This window comes from Suricata suricatta, chromosome 14 (genome assembly GCF_006229205.1).
Source record: "Suricata suricatta isolate VVHF042 chromosome 14, meerkat_22Aug2017_6uvM2_HiC, whole genome shotgun sequence".
In the NCBI taxonomy this organism is placed as follows: Eukaryota; Metazoa; Chordata; class Mammalia; order Carnivora; family Herpestidae; genus Suricata; species Suricata suricatta.
In genome coordinates, this window is record NC_043713.1 from 12,980,207 (window position 1) to 13,004,076 (window position 23,870).

General features: G+C 44.2%; 1 protein-coding gene across 1 annotated transcript in view; it reads right to left on the reverse strand.

The window, feature by feature from the left end:
- PHLPP1 (PH domain and leucine rich repeat protein phosphatase 1) overlaps window positions 1–23,870 on the reverse strand; it is a 204,409-nt gene that overhangs the window by 1,290 nt on the left and 179,249 nt on the right. The window contains exons 14-17 of the mRNA XM_029921539.1: window positions 14,923–15,053; window positions 9,776–9,880; window positions 2,851–3,045; window positions 502–952 (exon numbers count right to left, since the gene is read on the reverse strand). Of these exons, the coding sequence (XP_029777399.1) occupies window positions 502–952; window positions 2,851–3,045; window positions 9,776–9,880; window positions 14,923–15,053 (882 nt within the window). The remainder of the gene's footprint in view (window positions 1–501; window positions 953–2,850; window positions 3,046–9,775; window positions 9,881–14,922; window positions 15,054–23,870) is intronic.

The following is a 23,870-nucleotide window of genomic DNA, read 5'->3' on the forward strand; positions in this document are numbered from 1 at the left end:
GGGGGAGGCCCCGAGGGTCCTCCTCGAGGCCTGCCTGGGCCCTGGCCCCTCCTCCAGCCCCGCAAGCTTCCCCCCCAGTCTCATCAAAAGCCGGGGGGTGGACGCGTCCTGTGGGCAGACGTGGGTCTGCAGCCGCACACACACGGTGTGTGCGCCCCGTGGGGGGTGGGGGGAGGAAGGGGGAGCGGAGATCCACCCCCCACCCCCCGGGCGTCCCAATGGGTCCTGTTACCACAGGCCAAATCGTTCTTTGTCACAGGCCCCTGCCTGAGCATGAAAGTATCTTCAGACTTTACCAAACGTCCCTGGCGGGGGCGGGGGCAAAAGAGCCCCTGGTTAGAAACTACTCACTGCCTTACTCAGAGGGAACAGGAGGTGTGAACGGGAATCATAATTAGCTACATTTACACGGACACTCAGGTTGATGGAAGACTGCACGGAGTCCTGTCACTGCTGAGAAACAGGCTCGGGAGGCCTGGCCCAGAAGCGGCAGGGACTGACCCCAGGAGCAGCGACAGCAAGCTCCAGGCCCGTCCCTGAATAGAGGGGGCTCCCCGCGGCCGGCACAGCCTGACACCGGCTGGAGAGCTGCCAGCCCACCCTGCACGTTAGGTCCACACCAGCCGACAAGGCAGTTGCTTTGTGAAGCCACTGATCTGGAAGTTTGCTGGTTTCTGCCCTGACCCCGCCCCCCCTTCCTGAGGAAACCCATGCTCGCCTCACCTCCGTGATAATGGCCTTGTGACGTTTAATTCTCTTCAGTTCTTCTTCACAGCTCATGACATATGATCTGGACAGAGGCAGTGGCTTCCCATTCCGACAGAGAACTGTTTGGCACTTGCCCACGTTAGCAGAGGTCAAGGTGAAGGACCCTCCTGGGTCCATCGGGTCATGCTTGATGTGACAGAGGACAGCAGCACCTCCAAGTTTCTGCCCCGCAGTTCCAAGCTTCCTGGAACCCAGGGACAGGGGTCAGGCCCACGGACAACCAGGCAGAGCAGTTTTGCTACACCCCTGTGCAGGGCTGGGAGGAAACCCAGAACCTGGGGGCTCCACTTAGCCTCTTCCACCAAGCAAGCAAGGAAAGGGCCTGTGGATTCCGACACCCACCTGAGGTCTCTGCTCATGCCTGGGGGGCGGGGAACTCTTAGTCACCAGAGGAACCCTGGTCCTGCTGCACCCAGCCTGCTGCTCCCTGGTTTACCACACCCCAAGGTCCCCAGGAAGATGGCCACTGGGCTCTCTGTCCATCTCTGTACAGCCAGCAGAGGAGGCTGAAGAGAGCATTTAAACAGGTGTGTGTGTGCTTTAACAGTACTTGGACAGCCTCTTCTCCTTTACAAGGATGTCTGCGGGACGAGCCGTTTTAATTACTGGCCCCTTCATGCTCTTGCCTTACATGGGCCACTATTCTCTATTCCAGAATGTTCACGGGAAGGACATTCTAGTAATCAAGCTCCAAGGTGCTAAACCCTTTTATCCAGGACCCCCTGCCCCACGGACGGCAGGGGCCCCTGCTGCTCGAGGGGCGCAGACTCCTTGCTTCTGTACAGCGAGGAGGTCCAGATGGGCTCCTCTGCTCGCGAGGGCAGACCTGCCCGTCCCGTCAGCTCACAGCCACCGTCTGGGCGGGGTGGGCGGCCACACTAGCAGCGGAAGCCAGGGCTGCGTGCTTGGACAGGATGTCATGCACAAAAACCCAGTTCCCCGAGGGCTGAGAAGATGAGTACATATCCCGTGGCCTACGAATGACTCCAGAGATGGGCCGACAGTTTGGGTCTTTAATCTCCAACCTGTGGACCCCCGGGCCCCAGCCGGCAGCACTGCTGTCCCCCCTTCACAGGCACAAGGGTCCCTCCTGGCCAAGCCAGAAACTGGATGGTACTTGTGAAAGGCGGAGCCAGGAATTGGAGTTTAAGGTTCTTAAGTTCTCAATTCCCACTCCGTGCTTGTGGGCGGCTATAAGAGCGTACGCAGACCTCTCTGGGGCGGGCGTGCGAGGGCTGCAGACGCACGTGTGCTCTGTGTGTACGATACGTGCTCGCTGTTTTTCCTAGGACACGAGGGTAAAGACAGAAAAGAAGAGAGATGTGCCTTGCGGCTGGAACGTTCTGTGGAGTCTGGCTGCCCATCTAGTAGATCTTACGAGAAGTCGGCTTCACTTCTCGGTACCTCAGTTTCTCATCAGTGAAGTGAGAACAGGCACGCTATCTCCCTGGGGAAACTGCGGCACGTGGACTATTAGAGCAAGGACTGGCTGGTATTTAATGGCTAGTGGCACGTGCCCGGGGGAGGCTGCAAGTGAGCCTCGAAGCAGAGCCCGTCAGTGGGGCTGCCTCTGCCAGCCTCTTCCGGAAGGGCTGCCTAGGACCGGGGGTAACTGTAAAGGCTATTCCAAACCAGCCCTCCTTAGCTGGCACTCTTTCTAGCCCTGTTACAAAGAACCTGCCTCTGGTAGATTATCATCGGGGAGAGAGAGAGATTATCTCCATTTCCTGGTCCTGCACGAGCGTTTGCAGGCCAGAATTGATAGGCAATTCCTTCATGACCCACAAGGCCTGTAAAGTGACCTAAGAAGCACCATCCTTTGAAGGAGGGAATGCTTGTAACATTCATCCCTAGGAGTTATGCAAAACATCCCAGTTTCTATGGTGACCAAAAGTTCTAAACTAAATTCCTGTCATTGACTCAGCCTCCTGCAGAGTTGTCTGAACATCAGTATGTCTCAAACAGAACACGGTCTGTCCCTGATGCTTACGCACAAGCAAATCACCTGAATGCATCCTGAATACCCACATGTGACCACAGCGCTCCGCGACTACCGGGCCGGTGCCCGCGGGAACCGCCTACCTCTGCATCACGATGAACGTGTTCACCATGTACTCCTCCTCGGCTTTTGTTTTCTGCAGCTCCTCGGCCAGAATGTCGCTCATGGTGCACTGGAGCAGGTAGGGCACCTCCACGTTACGGTCCCCGTCAAACACCCCGAACAGGGCCTCTCGGTTGTCACAGAAGTTGTTCACCGACAGGGCTGCGACACACAACCTGCGAAGGAAGAGTGATCTGTGCTAAGTCTGCTCGTCTTTCCTTACCCAACCCCACACTCTTAACAGCCTGGTCTCCTCCTTCAGGACCTCAGCCAGGTTAAGAATAAGTTAAGGTAAACTAACCCCAGCTAATTCATAGCAACTAATTTTTTGTAAAACAAAGAAGAATGATAAACATTGATGCTTCATACATGGCTCCCCCCATACCCTATCTTCTGATTTGGGTTTTATTTATTTTTTAAGTTCATTTTGAGAGAGAGGGAGACAGAAAGCAAAACCTTGTGCTGTCAATGCAGAGCCCAACATGGGGTTCGACCTCATGGTTTATGAGATCGTGTCCTGGGCTGAAATCAAGAGTCAGATGTTTAATCGACTGAGCTACTCAGGTGCCCTGATTTTATTTTTAAATGGCAGTGAAAGACTAGAGAGTAGGAGGTGTGGGGGGATAATCAAGATTCTGAATCCACAGGTTCACACTCATTCCTAAAACATTAAGGAGAATGATCATGCTGGGCAAAAATGGAGTGACAACTCAAACACTGAGACCTTTTCTTTTTCTTTTATTCCCAAACAAGTTAAAAAGGCTGGAGCAGGGCGGAAATGCTATGGAACAACAGCAGTGAGACACTGGATGATAAGAAGTGCAGGTCAGAGAGTGCGCAGGAAGCCTGCCCAGCTGATGGCCGGGAGGAGGATTCTGGGCGGCCGCCCTGGGAGTGCAGTTCGGGCTGTGGGCGGAGCCCGGCACACGCCACTCTGGAGGCCGGCAGAGTCTCACATCCAAATCCCACTGCTTCCAAGAAACTTAACTGTGGCCCATAGACTACCCAAAATAAACCCAGAGGAATAAAAGACTGGTGGACAAATAAAAAGCCAGGGCCGTAGTGAGCGCGGGGTAACCTCCAGTAGCCGGATACACAGGGAACCAAAGTCCTCAACAGAGCAGAGACAGGAAAAACTTCTGAAGAATTTAAGGGTTGAAAAGATTTCAAATCTGTTGAGTTTCTTGTATCTATAGGCTTATAGTTTTCATCAAACAGCAAGCAAAAGAAAATGAACGTAACCACTGCTGAAGATCAGGAATAAAGGCGGGCGAGTAGGGCAGAGGAACAAAGCGCACCGACAGCTGACTTAGACGAACAACGCAAAGACAGCAGAGCAACGTTTTTAAACTACCGCTTGAAAAAAGCTGTCAACCTGGATTTCTAAACCAGTGAAAATTGCTTTCAAAAGTTAAGGTGCAATAAAGACCTTTTCAGATGCACAAATAATTTCCCACAAAAAGACTGGCAGTATAAGAAATACAAAAGGAATATATGAAGCAGAAGGAAATACCAGACGGAAATATGAATCTACATAAAAGAATGAAGTGTACAAGAAATGACAAATAAATGGGTAAATATAAAACTTACTTAAAGATCATTTTAGAACAGTGGTTCTCAATGGGGTAATTTTACCCCCGGGAGATGGTTTTGATCATCGCAGCTGGGAGTGGCGGTGCTGTTGGCATTCAGTGGGTAGAGGCCAGGGGTGCTGCCAAACATCCTATAACACACCCGACACCTCCTCCCTCCCCTGCCCGCCAGCGATCAGGAATTATCTGGCTCAAAGTGTCAGCAGTACTGAAGTTGAGATATGCTGCTTTAGAAATAGAAAATGACTATTTACAAATTATAACCATGTACTTTGGGGTTTGTAACAGAAGTAAAACCTGACAATTGCACAAAGACCAGGAGAGGGGAAATGGAAGCACACACTGAAAGATTCTTATAGGTGAAGTGACATAGTTTACCTTCAAATAAGTTAAAGGTTATACTACTACAAACACTAACCAAAAATACAGAATGAATAAAGGAGATAAAATAGAATTATAAATAGTCCAAAAGAATGAAGAAAAAAATAAAGAACAGAAGACAAATAGTAAACAACAAATGATAAAGATCATTTAAAATGATCTTTAAAATCAATATGATTTAACCATATCAGTTTCATTCATTATGAAAGTGGTCTAAACACTACCCCAAAGGACAAAGTCAGACTAGATTAAGGAAAAAAAGATCTAACTGCTGCATATAATAAAAGACCTATGCTAACACCAATCAAAAGGAAGCTGGAGTAGTTACATTAATACCAAAGTATAATTCAGAACAAAGAAGATTACAGAAATAGTCATTTCATAATGAAAAGGATCAGTGCATTCATCACAAAGCTATAATATTTCGAATGTTTATGCACTTAATACAACATTGAAATGCATGAAGGAAAACTGATAAAACTAGGAGAAACAGACAAACGCATAATTATAGTCTCTCAGCCATGGACAGAACAAGTAGATAAGCAGGATTGAGATTCAAGACCTCAACAATATTATCAACCAACCTGACCTAATGGACACCTTACCCCAACAATAACAGAATAAAAATTTTTTTTCATATGCAGAAGAATATTTGCCAGTGTAGACCATATTCTAGGCCAATAACATGTCCCAATAAACTTAAAGGTTTCAAGTCAAAGTACATCCTCCAATTACATTGGAAATTGCTTAGAAGCAAATGTACAGTTCTAAATGCTTATATTAGATGTTCTAAGTGCAAATGACCTGTTTCCATGTTAAGAAACTAGAAAAATGAGAGCAAAACAAAAAAGCAGAAAGAAAATAAAAATAAGTTGTCAATTAACTAGAACACAAAAACAGTAGAGAAAAATCAATAGAGCCAAAAGCTGGTTTTTTGAGACTATCTATCAATAAAATTAATAAACCTTAAACCAAACTGATCAGTATAAAAGGACAAATTTCCAATATCAGGAAGGAGAGAGTGAGAGCCATTACTACAGATCCTACAGATTTTAAAGGATAATATAAACAAGCTTATGCCAATAAATTTGAAACCTAGATGAAAGGGATAAATTCCTCAAGAGACACGAATTACCAAAGTGCATTCATGAAGAAATAGATAATCCCACAGCAAAGAAATAGAATGTGTTGTTAAAAACCAAAGACAATTCCACACAGATGGCTTTTATTGGTAAATTCTACCAAACATTTAAGGAAGGAATATCAATTTTGTACAAACTCTTCAAGAAAACTAAAGAAGAAGAAACACTCTTCAACTCACTCTATGAGGCCAGCATTACCAGGAAACCAGAGTCAAAGACATCACAAGAAAACTACATGCTAATATTCATCATGAATATAGACATGAGCAACAAATTACCAGCAAACTGAATCCAGCAGCATATAGAAAGGATAATAATGTCATCACCAAGTAGAATTTATCCTGGAAATGCAAAGCTAATTCAACATTCAAAAATCAATAGAATTTACCATATCAATAGACTACGGAACAAAAAAACTCAATTGAATACAGAAAAAGCCTATGACAAAATTTTATACCCATTACAAAAACTCTTAGCAAACTATGATTAGAAGAGAATATTCTTAACTTGTGAAAGGGTATCTACAAGAATACATTCAGTTCTATTTAATGTGAAAGAATATATTCTCATCAAAATGGATGGATGATAATGACATGGAAAGATGATTAACAGCATTAGTCATCATGAAAAGCAAAATTAAACCACAATGAGATCTATTAGAATGGCCAAAACTGCCACCACCACCTGATCCCAGAAAGCACCGGTGAGGATGTGCAACTAGAATTCTCACATATTGCAGCTGGGAATACAAAATGGTACAGCCATTATGGAAAAGAATTTGGCAGCCTTACAAAACTAAATATATAATCCTACTTGTGGGTATTTACCCAACAGAAAATATATGTTCACACAAAAACCTATATGTAATTCTTTCTAGCATTTATACTTGTATTTGCTAAAACTTGAAACATTCTATTTCAAATGGTGAATAGATAAACTATGAAAGGAGCACGGGACATCACAAATGAATGAATATAAAATGCATCATGCTAAGTGAAAGAACCTAGACCGGGTAGGCTGTGTTCTCTATAATTCCATCTATAAAATGTTCTAGAAAAGGTAAAACCAAGGCAATAAAAACATGTCAAGAGCTGCCAAGGGCTGGGGCTAGGAGGAGGATGGAAACATGAGCACAGGAGAGCTCGGTGGGATGGACCCGCCTGTACCTTGGCGGTGGTCACACGGTGACGTACATCCACCAGCACCTGCAGAGCTGTGCTCCTACAAGGGGAAATTTTATTGACTGTAAGAACTTCTTACTCTCTAGATAATAACAAATTTACACACCTGCTACAAATCATGGCTAGATGGAGATCTGAACCTGAAAAAATAATCCCAGCCTGCGAGGAGTTAGAGGATACATCCTGAAGCATAGCTCACACCTAGATAGCATTTACTGAATGGCAGATGTTCGAGTACTTCACACAAGTGTGACCCTGGATTCTTACAATAACCCTATGAAGACACGAAGGACTATGGGTGCCACTTTCCTGTTGAGGAAATTTAGCCAAAGAGGGGCTGAGTAGTTGCCCAGGGTCACACAGCCAAACAGTAGGAAGCCCAGATTCAAAGCCAGGCAGCCTGGCTCTTAGCGCTTGGTAATTCTTGCCTCCATTTGTTAAAAATAAGTCATCCTAAGTTACATGGTTATTTGAAGTAAAGTAAAATTTAATACTCATAATTCCATCTTCCTCTATAAGCTCCTCTTGCTACTCAGAATGGGGGTGCATAAAAAAATTTTTAAAAGATACAGTAGTGATTCTTTTCTATTGCAGCTTCCTGTTTGTTCTTTAGTCTGAGAAAGAATCTAAATCACCCAGTTATAGCTCCTGCTTGGGTTTTCCCTAAAGGATCTGACATGACCGGACAGGGAGGCAGCTCTGTGCCCCTTGGGGAGGGAGAAAAGAGGCATCTGAGATTGGGAGGCAGGGACAACCCCTCTCCTTCCTTCAAGATGGCAAGCAGCAAGCTCCTTGTTTACATGACCACAGTGCGCGCATGTGTGCACACAGGAGCGGAGGAGGGGCAGAGAGAGAGAATCCCAAGCAGGCCCCGCAAGGCCAGTGCAGAGCCTGACATGGGGCTCGAACACATGAAACTGTGAGATCATGACTTGAGATCAAGAGTTGGACATTTAACTGACTGAGCCACCCAGGTGTCCCCACCTGACCTCCTTACAATTAAAGAAAAACGCTTGAGAGACTGCTGGCAAAACCAAAGGATAAAAAAGCAAGGGGAATGAAGCAAGGGGGTGATGTGAATTTCTGAGGTGCTAGTACCGTATTTTTTAATCCTGATGGAGGTTTGTAGATGTAGTCACTTGAGGGCCACCCACAGAGTTGTATGCTTATTTACACACTTTCCTGTAACTATGCTATATTTCAATATAACAACCTACTTAAAAGTAACTTAGAAGGGGGCATTATGCAGAAAAAAAATCTAGTCCTTGCTTCACTAATATATATGAGTAGATAATTTTAATATCCAGAAGTGTTTAAAAACCAATCTTGGGTTTCACATCTGTCCTGGAGTTGGAACACTTGGTTATAACCAAGACATAAGACCTTCTAAAGGATCTCCGGGGAGGGAGACTCCGGGTGCTTTGAAAGAATATACTAATTTCTCCTCCAAATCCGATAATACAGTGCAAAATACACAGAACAAATACGACAACCAGAGGTCGGGCCAGCCCTCCCTGGGCAGACGGAACAGCGGCGCTGAAGTGGGGACTGCCTATTCTGGAGACGCGCAAAGCCAGGGCACAGCCTCAGGGAGAGAAGGAAGGATCGACGTGTCCGCTCCAGAACTTGAACTGATACTACTTTCTGTCTCGAAAAAGAAGTCAGCAGGGCAACCACAACTGTACCTTTTATTTTCCACGAAAGGTACTCAGCCCGTCAGGGGTTCCCATTCCGGGATGCACATGAAGATCACGGGGGTGGTGGGGGGAGATGCTGACATGTTCTGAAATACTGGGCTCAGGCTGAATTTTTTTTTTAAAGTTCCTCACGTGACTGATTCTAATGTGCACCCAGGGTTGAATTTAGGTATTATGGAATCGCGTTCCACTTTCTGTTCTTTCCCTATCCCCAGTATTTTGTGTTCCGATAGCTTAGCTAATTATGACTATTCTAATTTATGATTCTTTCCTTTTCTGGTACTAATTATGAACGCCTCTTCAGAACAAGCAAGCAAGCCTGAAGAGCTTGATTACAATTCTCAGGAAAATCAATATTTGCATGTAGAACAAGGAAGCAAAAGAAACTGAGACGGACAAGTCCTGGTGGCCAGACAAGCAGGTGACGTCACCCGGAATGAACAGGAAACTCCCGCCAGGCTAATTTAGATTTCAAAACATAGCTCCAGAGAACCCTGACTAATCAATACCAGAAGTGATCGGATATGGACAATCAAGCCTACTGCTCCTTTAGCACTAGGCCGTTTTGCTCAGTAAACAGGCTTCAGAGTGAGATAAAGAGGCTGTTCGAAGGGCAGGGGTGTATCCCTGCCGCCTTCTCCCAACACCGGAGTCTCACACACACACAGACAGGGATGTGTCAGTTACACCGTATCCTAGCAACATCTCACAAAGAGAAGAGTGTGTGATGCCAAGCAGGGCTCAACCTCACGTTCAAACGTGAGTCACGAGGTGGCCTCGCTTGGGGGAATCCTGTGCAGGAAATGTTACACAGGTACACGGGGGGGGGGGGGGGGTGCGCCGGCACAGGGGATCTCCCCACTGAAGAAGGGAGGCAGGCTGGAGGTGGTTCCCACTCCAAAGTTTCACCTACTTGTTTTTCACCCCTGAGGCTTCAGTGTAGCCATGGCTCCATACAGCTGGGGCTCCAGATGTGTCTCCTGCTGAAGGCTGATCGATCTTGAAACAGCGGATATTACTAACAAGAGAAAAGGAGGAGATGGGAATCATTAAAATCAAGTATGTGTGAATTGCTACCTTTATCTGAGAAATGAGAAGCCTCTGCTAAGTGCCCTGTACTTACTTCTGTGTTTAATGTGTCTGAAATATTTATCAGCAAGAACTAGCTACTCAACAAAGCGAAAGCAAAGGAGCATCATTTAGACAGAGCATGAAAATTCGTTTTCATCAGCATTCTAGGGTGGTGGGTCGTTAGAGACCTTGACACATTGCGCTGCTGGTGGCTGTCTCCTGGAAGTGAGAAGGACCCCTCAGGCTCGGCGTGAGGAAAGAAAGCATTACGGTGGGCGTGTTCTTCCACCCAGATTTGGAAAGTACCAAGCCTGAGCCACAACTATACTGCATTTGAATGAATACTGGGAGCAAATTCCGCAACATTCATCTTCAAATCCAATTTCTGCCCATTTCGCCCTTCAGATATTTCACAAATACTGAGGACTTGCCATCCCTAAAAGCTTCCAGTTCTTTCCTCCCTCGCACAGCTATTCATGCTAAGACTAATAACCATAAAATTATGAAAGAAGCATTTCACCAAATCACACATGAAGTATGTGGATTTAAAATGGGAGACAAGTCCTCTCTCCTGTCACGTGCTATGACGGGCCCCAAAAGGACCCAAGACTGAAATACTGAAAGCATAAACTCTTGAATGGGGTTTAGTAAAGACCACCCTACAAGAGAGCAGTCTGTGCCCCCAAACAGGAAGTTCTGCAGATGTGAAAAAGGTTTTTAAAAAGGTTGGCTACCACATGGTGAAGTTAATCCCACTTAGAAGCTGCTACTAGCTTTCCCCCTCTATTACTTAAGAGAAAAATCATATGTATAATCTCTTAACACAAACTTTTATCTCTTGGCATTCATTAACTACAAAATACAACTCTTCAATTTTAAGAAGGAAATTTGTATCTAATTGTATTCACTTCGATTTTAGAAACAGCTGGTGGCAATTTCTTTGAAATTTAAAAATATTTGTGAAAGAAAAGTTTCTACTCTCAATTGGCAGCAAACATTCGCTCTTCCTTTCATCCTGAAAAGCTAAAACAGCACCAACAGAAAATCCTGAAATGAGTTTAATACCTTATTTTACGGCAGGACTATTTATCCTCTTTTCGAAAGTTTCCATTCCTACCAATGGAAGAGGGGCATCACGACAGCCAGCCGTTACCTGCTGCTCACGTGACCGGGTGGATTTTGCCCACGCACCACGGGAAGCGCCCGCAAAGGGCTTCGTGATGAGGCCCACGTAAGGGGGCCGATGCATCTCTGCTACCTTCCTGAATTCCGGGCTAAGACTGAAGGCTCATTTCTATGGACATTTACACTTCTTACAGAACACAGAGCCTTCAAAGAAATAATTCCACTTCCTAGCCTGAGTATTAAGGAAAGAAAAAACCCCACTCCTTGAACTCCCCCGCGAACGCTGTCCCGGGAGGCGGTGGTCCCTGGTCCGCCGCCCCGCTGACTCGTGCGGCTGCGCAGTACGTCCACAGCGAGTCAGGACACGCGAGCCGCGGCGCAGTCACGCACAGGTCAGCCCGCACGGAGCCGGCGCACACGGAAGAAACGGGCGGCCCTCCAAAAGCACGAGCAAGGCAGGCGGTGCGGAAGCTCTTCCAAGTCATTAAGCCACAGCCTCCCGGCTGTCAAACAGAGGCCTCACTTTTACACAAGTGTTATGCGGGGCCCTGGGGGCCTCAGGTGACTAAGTGTCCGACTCTGCATTTCGGCCTCACGGTCGTGATCTCACAGTTCCTGGGATGGAGCCCCGCGGTGGGCGCTGCACCGACGGCAGGGAGCCTGCTCGGGATTTTCTCTCTCTCTGCCCCTCACACCCCCTCGCGAGAACTCGCTCTCAAAATAATCCTTAAAAAAAAAAGTGTGATTTCATTTTTTTAATTAAAATTTTTTTTTATTTCTTTTAGCTTATTTATTTTGAGAGAGAGTGAGCATGAGTGAGGAAGGGGCAGAGAGAGAGAATCCCATTCGGACTGTGAGCTCTCAATGCAAGGCTGATGCGGGGCTTGATCCCCCGAACTGTGAGATCATGACCTAAGCCAAAATTAAGAGTCTGACACTCAACCAACTGAGCCACCCAGGAGCCCGTTTCTTTCTTTTCTTTTCTTCTTTTCCTTTCTTTCTTTCTTTTTTTTTTGTAATGTTAGAGCATACATGTTCTGCTTTGTAGTAGCTCAGACCAGTCTTGTAACATGTTCACTGCAGAGACTTTAACAAATAGATTTTTCTTACACATACGTAATAGTGGGGCAATCATAATATGTGGTTTTGCATCTTTTTTCTAATTACATCATGAACACTTTCCCATGTCACTTTATATTCATCCTAAATATAATTAGATTGATTACCTCTGTGCCTAAAATGAATAGATTTCTGATTATTTTTTAGAATAAATTTTGCCATAGAAAACCCTGATCTAAGTATATGAATATTTTTAAAGACTTGACACACAGAGTTCATAACTTTTAAGAAAAGTTAGTAGGGGCTCCTGGATGGTTAAGTGTCCAATTTCGGCTCAGGTCATGATCTCATGATTCAGGAGTTGGAGCTGCATCTGGCTCTGTGCTGACAGCTCGGAGCCTGGAGCCTGATTCGGATTCTGTGTCTCCCTCTCTCTGCTCCTCCCCTGCTCATGCTCACTCACTCGCTCGCTCCCTCTCTCTCACTCAAAAAGCAAATAAACGTTAAAAAAATAAAAAAGAAACATACAATTTACAGTACTTCAGTGGCACCAGTTTGAGGGGGGAAATCTTATTTGTAAATATTTAGTATCTCCTTGATGCTGTAAGTTTGACTATAACGTCTTCGTGTAACCATCTGCACTTCTTTTGTTAAATGTTAACAATCACTTATCTGCTGTTTGAGCACTTTTCTTATGAAAACATTTTCTAACAAGAAAAAAATACTTTTATTTTTCCTATTTTTTGGCCAATGTTTCTTCTTAGTTTGCCATTTGCCTTTTAGATTTACTCTTGATCTTTTTCTGGAAATACATTTCAAACTTTTATGTATACGAAGTATTTTTAAATACTTAGAATTATAAAAACCTATTATATATATTGATATCTACTCCTGCAATTCCAACACCCCCTCCCCCTGCCTTCTTTGGACCAAAAAAAAAGCCGTTTATATATTTATAGTTGGTTTTTTCTCTTACTTTTAGAAATTATTTCATTTTATAGAATTAATTCTTTAACTTAGCTCTAATTTATTTTTGACATGTAATAAAAATTTGACGTTTTCTCCAGCTATTTCCATTTATCATCTATTTTTGTTGTAATTGTTTTATACAAAATTTCATATATTTATAAAAATACTCAAAAGCTAACTGCGTAAAGATGAAATGTCTTTGATGATCAGCTACTCTTAATTCTGAGAAGTCCCTCAGGGCTTCTTCCTTATGCGGATAAGAAAGCTGAGGTCTGGATGGAGTTGGATTTGGCCCGAAGCTTCACACACTGAGAAACAGAGCAGAGCGCCTCGGTCCCCGGCAGCTTTCCAAGGACACTCTACTTCTTACTCTTCAATTATTGAAGTATTCAATTATTACTCAATTATTAATTGAAATCAATTAAGTACCTAAAACAAACAGGCACTAGTTAGGCCAGTTCCATCCAGGAATCACCTTGAGTGATAGTCACATTTTAGCTTGCACTAAACACCTAGGATAATACTAATAACTACTCTTAAAATTCTGCTCCTTTTCAGATTTTTACTAAGACAGTGGAAGAGGACTTTCAGCGGTAGATAGTATAACAGGGCTGAAGCGTAGACGGCATACACAGTGACTAATGTGTGTCAGTGTCCACGACTTAAGACAGGCTGCAAAAAAATTCTGAAAATTCAGAAAAGTTTAAAGCAAGTCCTGACGACCATCTATAATCCTATTATCCAGAGAATAACACTATTTTAACATTTTGTTTTATATCCTTGCAGGCATTTTCTAAGTGCACACATGCATACACTGTGCACACAAATTTATTTTGGAAAAAGTGGGAACCTACCATGCAAATTTCTTTGTAAATATTCTTCTCATTTAACTTCCTCTGTAGAGAACTTTAGTCATATAACTACATCATTCTAAGATTATTATTTTGAGAGAAGAGAGTGTGCATGTACATGAATGAACGGGGGAGGGGCCCAGAGAGAGGGAGACACAGAATCCGAAGCAGCTCCAGGCTCCGAGCTGTCATCAGAGTCTGACCTGGGGCTCGAACCCATGAACCGTAGATTGTGACCTGAGCAAAAATCAAGAGTCAGATGTTCAACTGACTGAGCCACCCAGGTACCCCTGCATCATTGTTTTTAATGGCTATATAAAATATTCAATTATGAAGACAATTTAATTCTTTTGACAGATATTTAGAGTTCTCTGATGAAAAGTTTTTAAAGAGTTTTTTTCTAATGAGATTTCCTTCATTAACGTTTTATACAGTGAACTTCAAATGTAATTCTCTGTTGACATCAAGAATGACCCTGTATCGATGAAGTCTTTCCCCAAACAAGATAACTCAGCAGGATCAAACTACCCCCACACTCCCAGTTTGGTCTAAATAATCTGGATTTTAGCAAGCTGTTCACTTTCCTCACATCATGAACCTCTTTCAAAATCCTTTCCTAACATTTGCATGAAGCATCACAGCATGTCATCAGTAACGGAGCTGTACGTTTTTGTCTTGGTTATTCATGGCTCCCCCTGCATCTTTCTTTATACCCCCCTTTTCTCTTTGTATTCATTATTCTCATTTTCTTTTTGCCTGGATCCTTTCTCAAGAATTTTCTGAAAGGACAGCTGAGTATCCAACTATCTGAAATTGTCTCTGACCCTCCATTCTGGTGAACCGTGGGCTCACAGACCACTCCACGTGTGGGTAGATCCAGCTAAGAAGTCAGTGGGTACTTCATGTTGTTGAATGCTGCCTCGAAGTCACAAATCCCGATGTCAGTGACCATGGACAGGGCTGCAGGGCATCACGAAACACTTACTTCAGTAATTCCAGGGTTTTGTGGTCAAGGGCAAGTCGAGGGTTTCCAGTCAGGTCCAGTTCTTGTAGTTTTGGAGGCAGGTTTTCTGGTAAAGTGACCTCGCTTAGCTCATTACAGCTCAGGTCCACGCACTGAAACAGGAAGGGGAAACAGGAAGTGATGGCCTGGACCGGTGGTGCAGGTGGCTCTGTGCTCCTAGCCGTGGCTTGAGACTCAGTCTGACCATTCGCTACACTATGCTGGCCAAATCCCGGAAAAACAAACAGACGGTCTGCTACCCTCCCATAAACGTTTAGAACCGATTTTGCTACATGCAGTTCAAATGTTCACTTTTTTTGATTAACACAGAAAACTTGTGTTCTTTGTTCTCCCCATCTTTATCCTTTTAAGTTTATCTCTACATTTAAAACAATAAGCATTAGCTGCAAATCCCAAGGATAATTTTTCTTATTGCTCACAAAATCTCCACACATATTACGGTCATAAGGGCTGGAGTTACATGGAAATGAAACTTTGAAGAGCTTCCTTAAATCAAATTACTTGGAAGACAAGGAAAGGCATGGAATGTTCACAATGAGAGGATAATTCAAAAGAAGCTCAATAAGAAACTGTCAAGTACAGATCCTCCCCTCCAGGCATCCGACGCCTGGGCCCTCCACTAGCTCCTAACATCACTTGGAAAACAAGGACCAAAAGGGTCTGTATATTGATTAGAACAAAACTTGTGTTATCTGTGAAAGGGAATAATACCTCCTTTCTCACAAAACCTACGTAAGGCTTAACTGAGGTTAGCCCTCAGAGACATGCTGCGCTTGTGTTCTGAGCAGGGAACCAGAGAGGTGGCTCACCGTCTACTAGAGGGAACCAGAGTAACTGGCAGTTTTTCTGGATAAAAGAACACGTAATCCACTATTTAACAGAACAGGGTAGGAAACACTCAAATGTCTGGTTTGAGGTGGCACCTTCTTAGAATTTAAGAAAATGCCTTAAGAGCCTATTAAAAATCTTAAGATGGGTTGAAAGACAAATTATATCCAAGAATTTCAGAATCTTTAAAATAGATAAAAATTTTTTTGGAAAAAATCATAAAGAACTTATATCTGAGGGACAGAGACTGAATAAAATGAAAACCTGTAATTTTGGAGAAAAATATTCTCAGCTGAGAATTGCATGTTGCATCAATAGGCAACTGGACTGTAATGAAAAACTGCTACTTCCGAGGGTATTAAAGATGGGCTGTCCCGTCAGGATGGTCGTCGGTGTACGTCAGCACGGAGAAGGCAAATGGTGCCGGCGCGATGGCCTGGGCAGTGATGGCCCAAGGACTGGCCGGTGTGTGTGACTTAGACCAAGTGGCTGACAGAAACAAATTCGAGGTCAGAGCATGAACTACGGGGAAGACTATAGACACATCAGAACATTATGGAATCTTATGAAATTGATAGGCACCATTTTCTAATTTTATCTAATGATTTAAACGCTCATAATTCTGCTGGTGTAAAATTGCTCATTCTTTAAATTACCATATTGTAAAATGAGTTCAGTAGGGTATTTATTTATACTGACAGTGCTGGAGATGTCTTTTTAAATAATCCTCTCAGAAGTGGTGCTTATCATCATCACCTGCCCCTCTGTCTCGCCCCCACTTCCCTCCCCCCAAGGTCCTTAATTCCCTGCAGCCAGTTCCTGTGCCCTGCCTGACAGTCGCCTCTCCCGGGAGGTCTGGGACCACAGGTGTCCTGACTTGGCTCCAGCCCCGCTCCCTCCGACCCGCTCCCCACAGTGCTGTCAGGGGGACTGTGATGCGCCGTATCCCATCTGATCACACCAGGGCTTGTCTTTCCATCGCTCCCTACTGCCTTCCAATCTGCCACCAGACTCCTCAGCTTGTCAAATAAGGCCCTTCATCTCCACCTTTCAGCACCTGCTTCCCTGCACTCTATATTCAGTGGTGTCAAAGTTAATTCCAGTTCTCGCGTGAGTCATGTTCTCACTTGTGCCTCCGCACACACTGCTCTCTGTGACCGGGACTCTTCAGGCTCTCCTCGCCCCTTGCCTGGTACAGTCTGCCCCATTCCTGTAAGTCTCAACTAAATGCCAGGTGCACTAGGACCCCTCGTTCAAGGGATCTGCTTATTTATTCCTCCCATTAGACTATGAGCTTCTAGAGAACAGGGCCTTCTCCCCCATGTCCTCAGTACAGCACAGAGAACAGATGCCCACCAAAGCCTGGGAATTAGTAGACAATTTGTTGAACAAAGAAACAAACGAATCTTACGAGAAGGTCCTCTAGTAATTCAGTCCACTGGGATGGGAAGAGCGATGCTCGAGCATAGATTAAGTTCAGTCTGGAGTAAACAGCATAATGGCAGATAAGGAGAGAAATACCGTTTCATAGTTCTGCACACTGAAGGAGGCTCGATCGTGAAAATTACAGGATGTTGGTTCCTGGCCCTGACTTACTGCCATTAACTTGCTCGACTTCTAAGTACTACTTCCTATCCTTTTAATAGTCATCAACAAACACTTGTTGACTCGGTGGTTGTAATGGCTACCATTAGGAAAATAGATAATTTGGGGGTGAGACTGGAGAAAAAATTGGACTTGCACATTCTATGATGTTTAATGTATGTTTCAGTATTGTTTAATGCATTAAAATTTTCTTGAAAATACATTATTAAATAGAATGTTAAATCTGACTACAATATGACTAACAAAGCTACCCTTCCCTCTTTCAGGCCTATTTTAGGACACAGCTTACAAAAACGACTTGGCCATTCTACAAAATTCTGGTAGGAATACTCAAAACAGAATTATCCAACCCTCGGAAAAAGTGAGATAACTCATAGTTGGAGGAACTCATGATTTAGAGGAAAACGACTGCTAATACGTTTAGCTGAGAGCAAAGGAAAATAATCAGTGCATTTTAAAGAGAACGGATCTGATTTAAGTATAACTATCACCAAAGCTCCAATACCTTTATTATGTTGTCCTCACAAAACCTTACTAAAGCCATGGGCGTATCACTGTCCGTGGCAGCGTATTACCAAGTCCCTGCCCAGGAACCGCCTGGCCTGCCCTGAAACAGCAATGTCACCTGCTACTTCTGAGCGATTCTGCAACCACTGCTTCCTTCTCCAGACCACAGCCAGCCCGCCGGCCCGGGAACGCCGCCCGCCCGTGCGGAAAGGGGCACTGGCAATCACCTCTGCACTCCCGTGCCCCGTGGGGGGGGCCGCTGAGGTGTGATGCCTGTGGTTGTTCAGAGATGTGGACTGTTTACCCCGCCCCACCTCTGAGGAGCTGCAAAAGAAGACCTTCCATGTTTTATAAAGCCTTCCTTCTCTGTATTTACATACACTGTGATTTTCTCCAAACAGGTTCACTAATTTTCATTATGAATCCCTACGAAGCAAATAAATGCGAGCATTCGTCCAAAAGAATGTCGGTCTAGCATCTGCATGGTGGCAGACAATAAACAAGACACCAGGGGTCTACAGAGATGGGGAGGCCCCAGGCCAGAGTGGGAAATAGTTCCACCTCCGGCTACTGTAATACGGACAAGTGTGCCCCCATTGTGACAGCAAAGGGGCCGCTACTAAGACTTCCAAGAGGGGATGTTTGTGAAGAATCAAAGATAATGAGGCAGATGAAAACAGGAGGGCACCCATGGAGAGAGAACAGCACCTGGGCCAGCGGGAGAGAGAAGAGCGCACGGCTCCCCAGGACACGAACCACGCGTGGCCGCTGGGGCTGGTGGAGAGGCAGGCACGGACCAGATGGCGAGCTAGAGACTGTTGCAGGTAGAAGTGGTCTGAACTACCTCCCTCTTTTCCAGTTAGGAGACACAGCCTTTTAGCTTACTAATAAAACAAATAAACACGTGTATTATTTCTCACTATATAACTTTTAGCCAAATTCTCTTGTGACACTTAAACTAGATTTATTCCTGATGCTGTAGGGGCTAAGTGGTCATTCCTGTAAGACGTTCATATATCTAAGTGAACTTGTTAACTAAATGAGCCAGTCCGAACCTGTCAAAGATAAACTCAGACTCCAAACCCATAAAATTGTATCTGTCTGTAATTATTCAGAATTGCTTAGGGGCGCCTGGGTGGCTCAGTCGGCTGAGCGTCCGGCTTCAACTCAGGTCAAGATCTCACGGTTCGTGGGTTCGAGCCCCGCGTCGGGCTCTGTGCTGACAGCTAGCTCAGAGCCTGGACCCTGCTTCAGATTCTGTGTCTCCCTCTCTCTCTGACCCTCCCCTGCTCGCGCTATCTCTGTCTCTCAAAAATAAAATAAAAACCATTAAAAAAATTAAAAAAAAAAAAAAAGAAATGCTTATTGTTTAAACCTCCCTACCTTTCAGGGAGTTGCAGAAGAAGACCTTTAATCTTGTATAAGTCTTCTTTCCTATATTTACATATACTGTAATTTTTCTCAACTGGATTTTAGATTTAGGAAATCTTTATTGGCAATAATTTGATAAATATGACAGGGTAAAAATTTGCTTTAAAAGAGCCTCGTTTCACCAAACAGTATTCCATTCCCCCAAATATGAATTCCCTTAAACATTACAACTAAATTCTTTGTAAAATTTGGTTAAGAAAATGCATCTTTAGGGGCACCTGTGTGGCTCAGTCAGTGGAGCATCTGACTTCAGCTCAGGTTATGATCTTGTGGTTCGTGAGTTTGAGCCCCACGTCAGGCTCACTGCTGCCAGTGCAGAGCCCGCTTCAGATCCTCTGTCCCCCTTTCTTTGCCCCTCCCCGACCTGTGCTCTCCCCCAAAAATAAACATTAAAAAAAGAAAGAAAGAAAATGCATCCTTTATACAAACTGAGCAATTCCTGTCCATCATTACTTCTTAAAATTGGTCATGTGTGCCCTTGGCAGGACCCAGTGGTATGTCACGAAGTTACAGGGCACCTGGCCCATGCGTCGGTGGGCTTCAGTTTTACTCAAAGATTATGGACAGAAAGAGCCTTTATTTTTGCATGAAACCTAACAGAAATGGTAAAAAGTAGAACACAAAATTAGTGTCTCATTTTAGATGGCAGAGGAGACCTGACAGAAATTTACGTGTGACCGCAGGCCGTACCCCAGATTTCTGGGCGTATCGCTCACTTCTCTTTAGCCTCAGGGGCAGAAGACGTGGAAGAGCATGATGGCGGCCACTTCACTGCCTACTTCCTGAGGACCTGGAGTCACGAGTGCTCCTTTCATTCGTCCGTATGTATCCACACCCCACTGCAGATGACGCATGCAGTGTTCGTTGGAAACGACATGGCTCTGAAGTTAAAAGGATCGCTGAAGTTAAACTAGTTTAAAAAATCTCAGACAAACTGGTCTGACTCAATTCATTACTCTGGTTTTGAAGGCGCAGGTGCAGTCCTGGTCTCCTGCTGTCCTGTCGCTCGTGAGGCAGCGGCAGAGCGGCATGAGCCGCCACCAGTGGGAGAGGCTGCTTCATTCCTTTCCCCTGCCGTTGGCAGGAGCCCTGTCCCCAACAGAAATGGACACAAGATTCCTGAAATGTTAGAAAATCTCCAAAATAATTATTACTGACCCAGATTCTAGGACCACAGTGATGGCCGCTCCCAGTTTCTGGTTTTTAGATGCACAGCACAAATGCGTCTGTGAGCTTTTCAGTCTGCGAGGCCAGCTGCCCCACCCAGCGACCCCGACTGGTCCCTGCTCTGTCTTCAGTTGCATTATCCTATTTTCCAAAGAATTAATTCCTTTTCTTTCCTCCATTCTGACCCAACAGTTCCCCATGGTCTTTGTGCCTTTGTCACAGAGCCGGCGCTCTCTCTCACCTCACCTCACCAACAACAGCAAACAGAGTTTGATTCCAAGGATACTGAACTTCCTGTAATCTGTGTTCTCAAGAGTGTGGCATATAAAAAATATTTCATACTTCATATCCCAGTGAAAAGTACACAGATCCTAGTGATAAGTTCACTCAACTTATCCAACTAGTTTATTTACACACATTAAAAACATGACAATAATCTGAAGAAAATTCAAAACATTTTAAAAGACACTGTTCATCAGTAATTAAAATCAAGATGCCACAGGAACATGTCAAATTTGAAGAAGAAATCACTGGTACGGTGTTTACACGGCAAATTTCACTCACCGTGTGTATCACATGTTTGTTTTACTCAAACCACACTTCAAAAAGGGTTAGAATAAGTCAATAGTTAAAAGTTACTCAACTAAGAGCCTGGGGCACTGAGTGCTATATTCATGGCCACTTTTGCTTTTTGGATTCATTGCTACTAGGAGCCTAAATGCAGACTTTGGCCTAGGACTAAACAAGCAGAGTCTGGCTTATGTGGTGACTCTGGGATCATGTTCTCCTTTCTAGCTCACCGAGGGCTGATCTATATCCAGACAAAGCCTGTCTATTTTAGAACCAGAATAGAACACAACCTGCTCCAGGAAGACAGAACTGGAGGTAGGGAAAATTAATGTGAAGATGCTAAACAAAGGTGACGACTATAAAACCAAGGAACAAAAGTACTCTGCCTTGGGGTCCATGCGGCCTCACTGGAAAATTCTGAAAGGATACTTTTTCCTACTACCAACTTACATGACCTTCCTGCCCAAGTACAGAAATTGATGCTGGGTGATGAGCAGACCTCACTGAATGTACCAACAGGAGAAAAGGCCAGAACTAAATTTTACCCAAGATTAGAGGACAATGCATGCAGTTCTATTTTAGGGGTACAAGAATAATAGCTTAGTTCTTCAAGTTACACACACACACACACACACACATTAGTAGGGGAACTTATTTACCCTTTTAAAGAATAATTGGCTTTGAAGCTTTGGTAACAAAGCTGTGAATAAGCACTTTCCTTTAATGTCTTACAAAATGAGATCGCTTGGAGAGAACAAGCTAGTTAAACACACCAGGGCCCATCCCTCTTTAAATCATGTTAGCTGCTCAGTTTTTATAATTGCAAGGATCTTAATTTATAAAATACTTTACAGTTGTTGCACTTTACTTTCAAGAAGCAATAATATAATCTAGAGTTATTAACCCTCAATAATAAAATTCTAGTACAGGCTGAGTATTTCAATTTAGGATAAAAAGTTATTTCTTTTACATTAAAAACATGCTAATTTAGAGCTCAGTTTGCAGTGAAGAGGCACAGAGGTATTTTATCACTTGAGATACAGCAACTCTTTTTACCAAGAATTTTCATTTGGATGGTTTAAGAGTGTGTACATACTTACACAGCAATTTAAAATATTCTCATATGAAACAATGAGATTTCAACTCAGAGTTCTAAAACAACAGAACAACTACTTTCCCAACACTATCTGTCCAGGGCTGCAAAATTGACTCTTCTGTGCATAAAGGATACGGGATACTGCCCACCGCCTCGCCCACTGGGAAGCAAACCCCAACAACAAAACCTCTAGCTGCTGGTAATGGAAGCACTGCCCGGGAAAGACTGGACGTTGTTAACACATGGAGAACACTCAGAGAGCGTCACTGGGATAACAACAAAAAAAAATCAAAGAACAAAAGAAAGAAAACCGTTAAAAAAGCAATACCAGAAGTAAAACCTTTAAAGAAGCTATAAAGTCAAATCTGGAGAGAAGACAACAGAAGGCGTTAAACGGAAATGCAAGGCACTGACTTTAGAAACCGAGAAGCCAAGCAAGGGTCTTGGAGAGGATTTGGTTTCACAGAAAAAGAGTCACATTTTGCAAAATATAGTTAAAACCTGAGAAGTTTAAATGTCTATCTGTATCTGTACTTTAGACCAGATACGTAAACACCTGATCTACAATTCTGAGTAAGGTAACGTGAAAAGACAGGTGCAGAAAGGAAGACCGGCACATAGGGGGTTGGTCTTGCAACTCTTCCCTTCTCGTGCTGGTGGCCCAGCGGGCACGGTGCATGGAGCCCGGGTAATAGGTCCTGTAAGAGCACAGCTCCTGTGTCCAGGAATGGCAGGACAGGGGCCCTGGGAGGCTTAGCCATCAACCTTGGGCCGGTGCTAGAGGCCAAGAAGTATTTGTTTAAGTGCCACATTTCCAGATTTTGATGACCATCAGCCAGAGTAGTTGCTCCAAGTAGTCCCAGTTGAACCACATCAAGGACTGTATTAATCACAGCTCACACCACAGAGCCCTTCCTGTGGGCCACTCCTCTGCCAGACGTTCACCCAGAGTATTCCACCTCATCCCCACAACCCATCTTGACAGCATCACTGGACAGGAAGTGCTATTCTTCCCTCAGTTTACATATGAGGAAATGGAGCAGTTAAGGAACTTTTAGCTGGAATAAAATTCCGGGTCTGTTTCCCTTCAGAGCCCTGCCTCTTCACCCATGTGAAAGGTGCTATATAGAAAGTAAAAGTAAAGTATGTCTGGGAGCTTATAATCAATATTCTAAAATGCCAGTGATGTACGAAGTGACAGTGTGCTCTACATAAAGTATATCCTGGCCTAAAGCACGCACGCACATGCACGCACTTAGACAAGGGCTTGTGTATACCTTGACCGTGTAAATGGACAGAAACTGCTGTGGTGAAAGATTATGCATGGCATTTAAAGTATCATCAATGGGGCACCTGGGTGGCTCAGTTGGTTAAGTGTCTGACTTTGGCTCAGGTCATGATCTCATGGTTCGTGGGTTTGAGCCCCGTATCAGGCTCTGTGCTGACAGCTCAGAGCCTGGAGCCTGCTTTGGATTCTGTGTCTCCCTCTCTCTCTGCCTCTCCCCTGCTCACTTTCTGTCTTTCTCACTCTTAAAAATAAATAAACATTAAAAAAATAAAGTATCTTCAAATGTCTACATAATTTCTTAAATCTGATAAAGATCGTAACAGAAAATGCCTCCAGAGTAAAGAGTGGCCAAGACAGAGGACTTTTGTTCCTTCTTAGAGGAGTTCAGAATGTGCTCCAAGTCTATAACTACTGAGT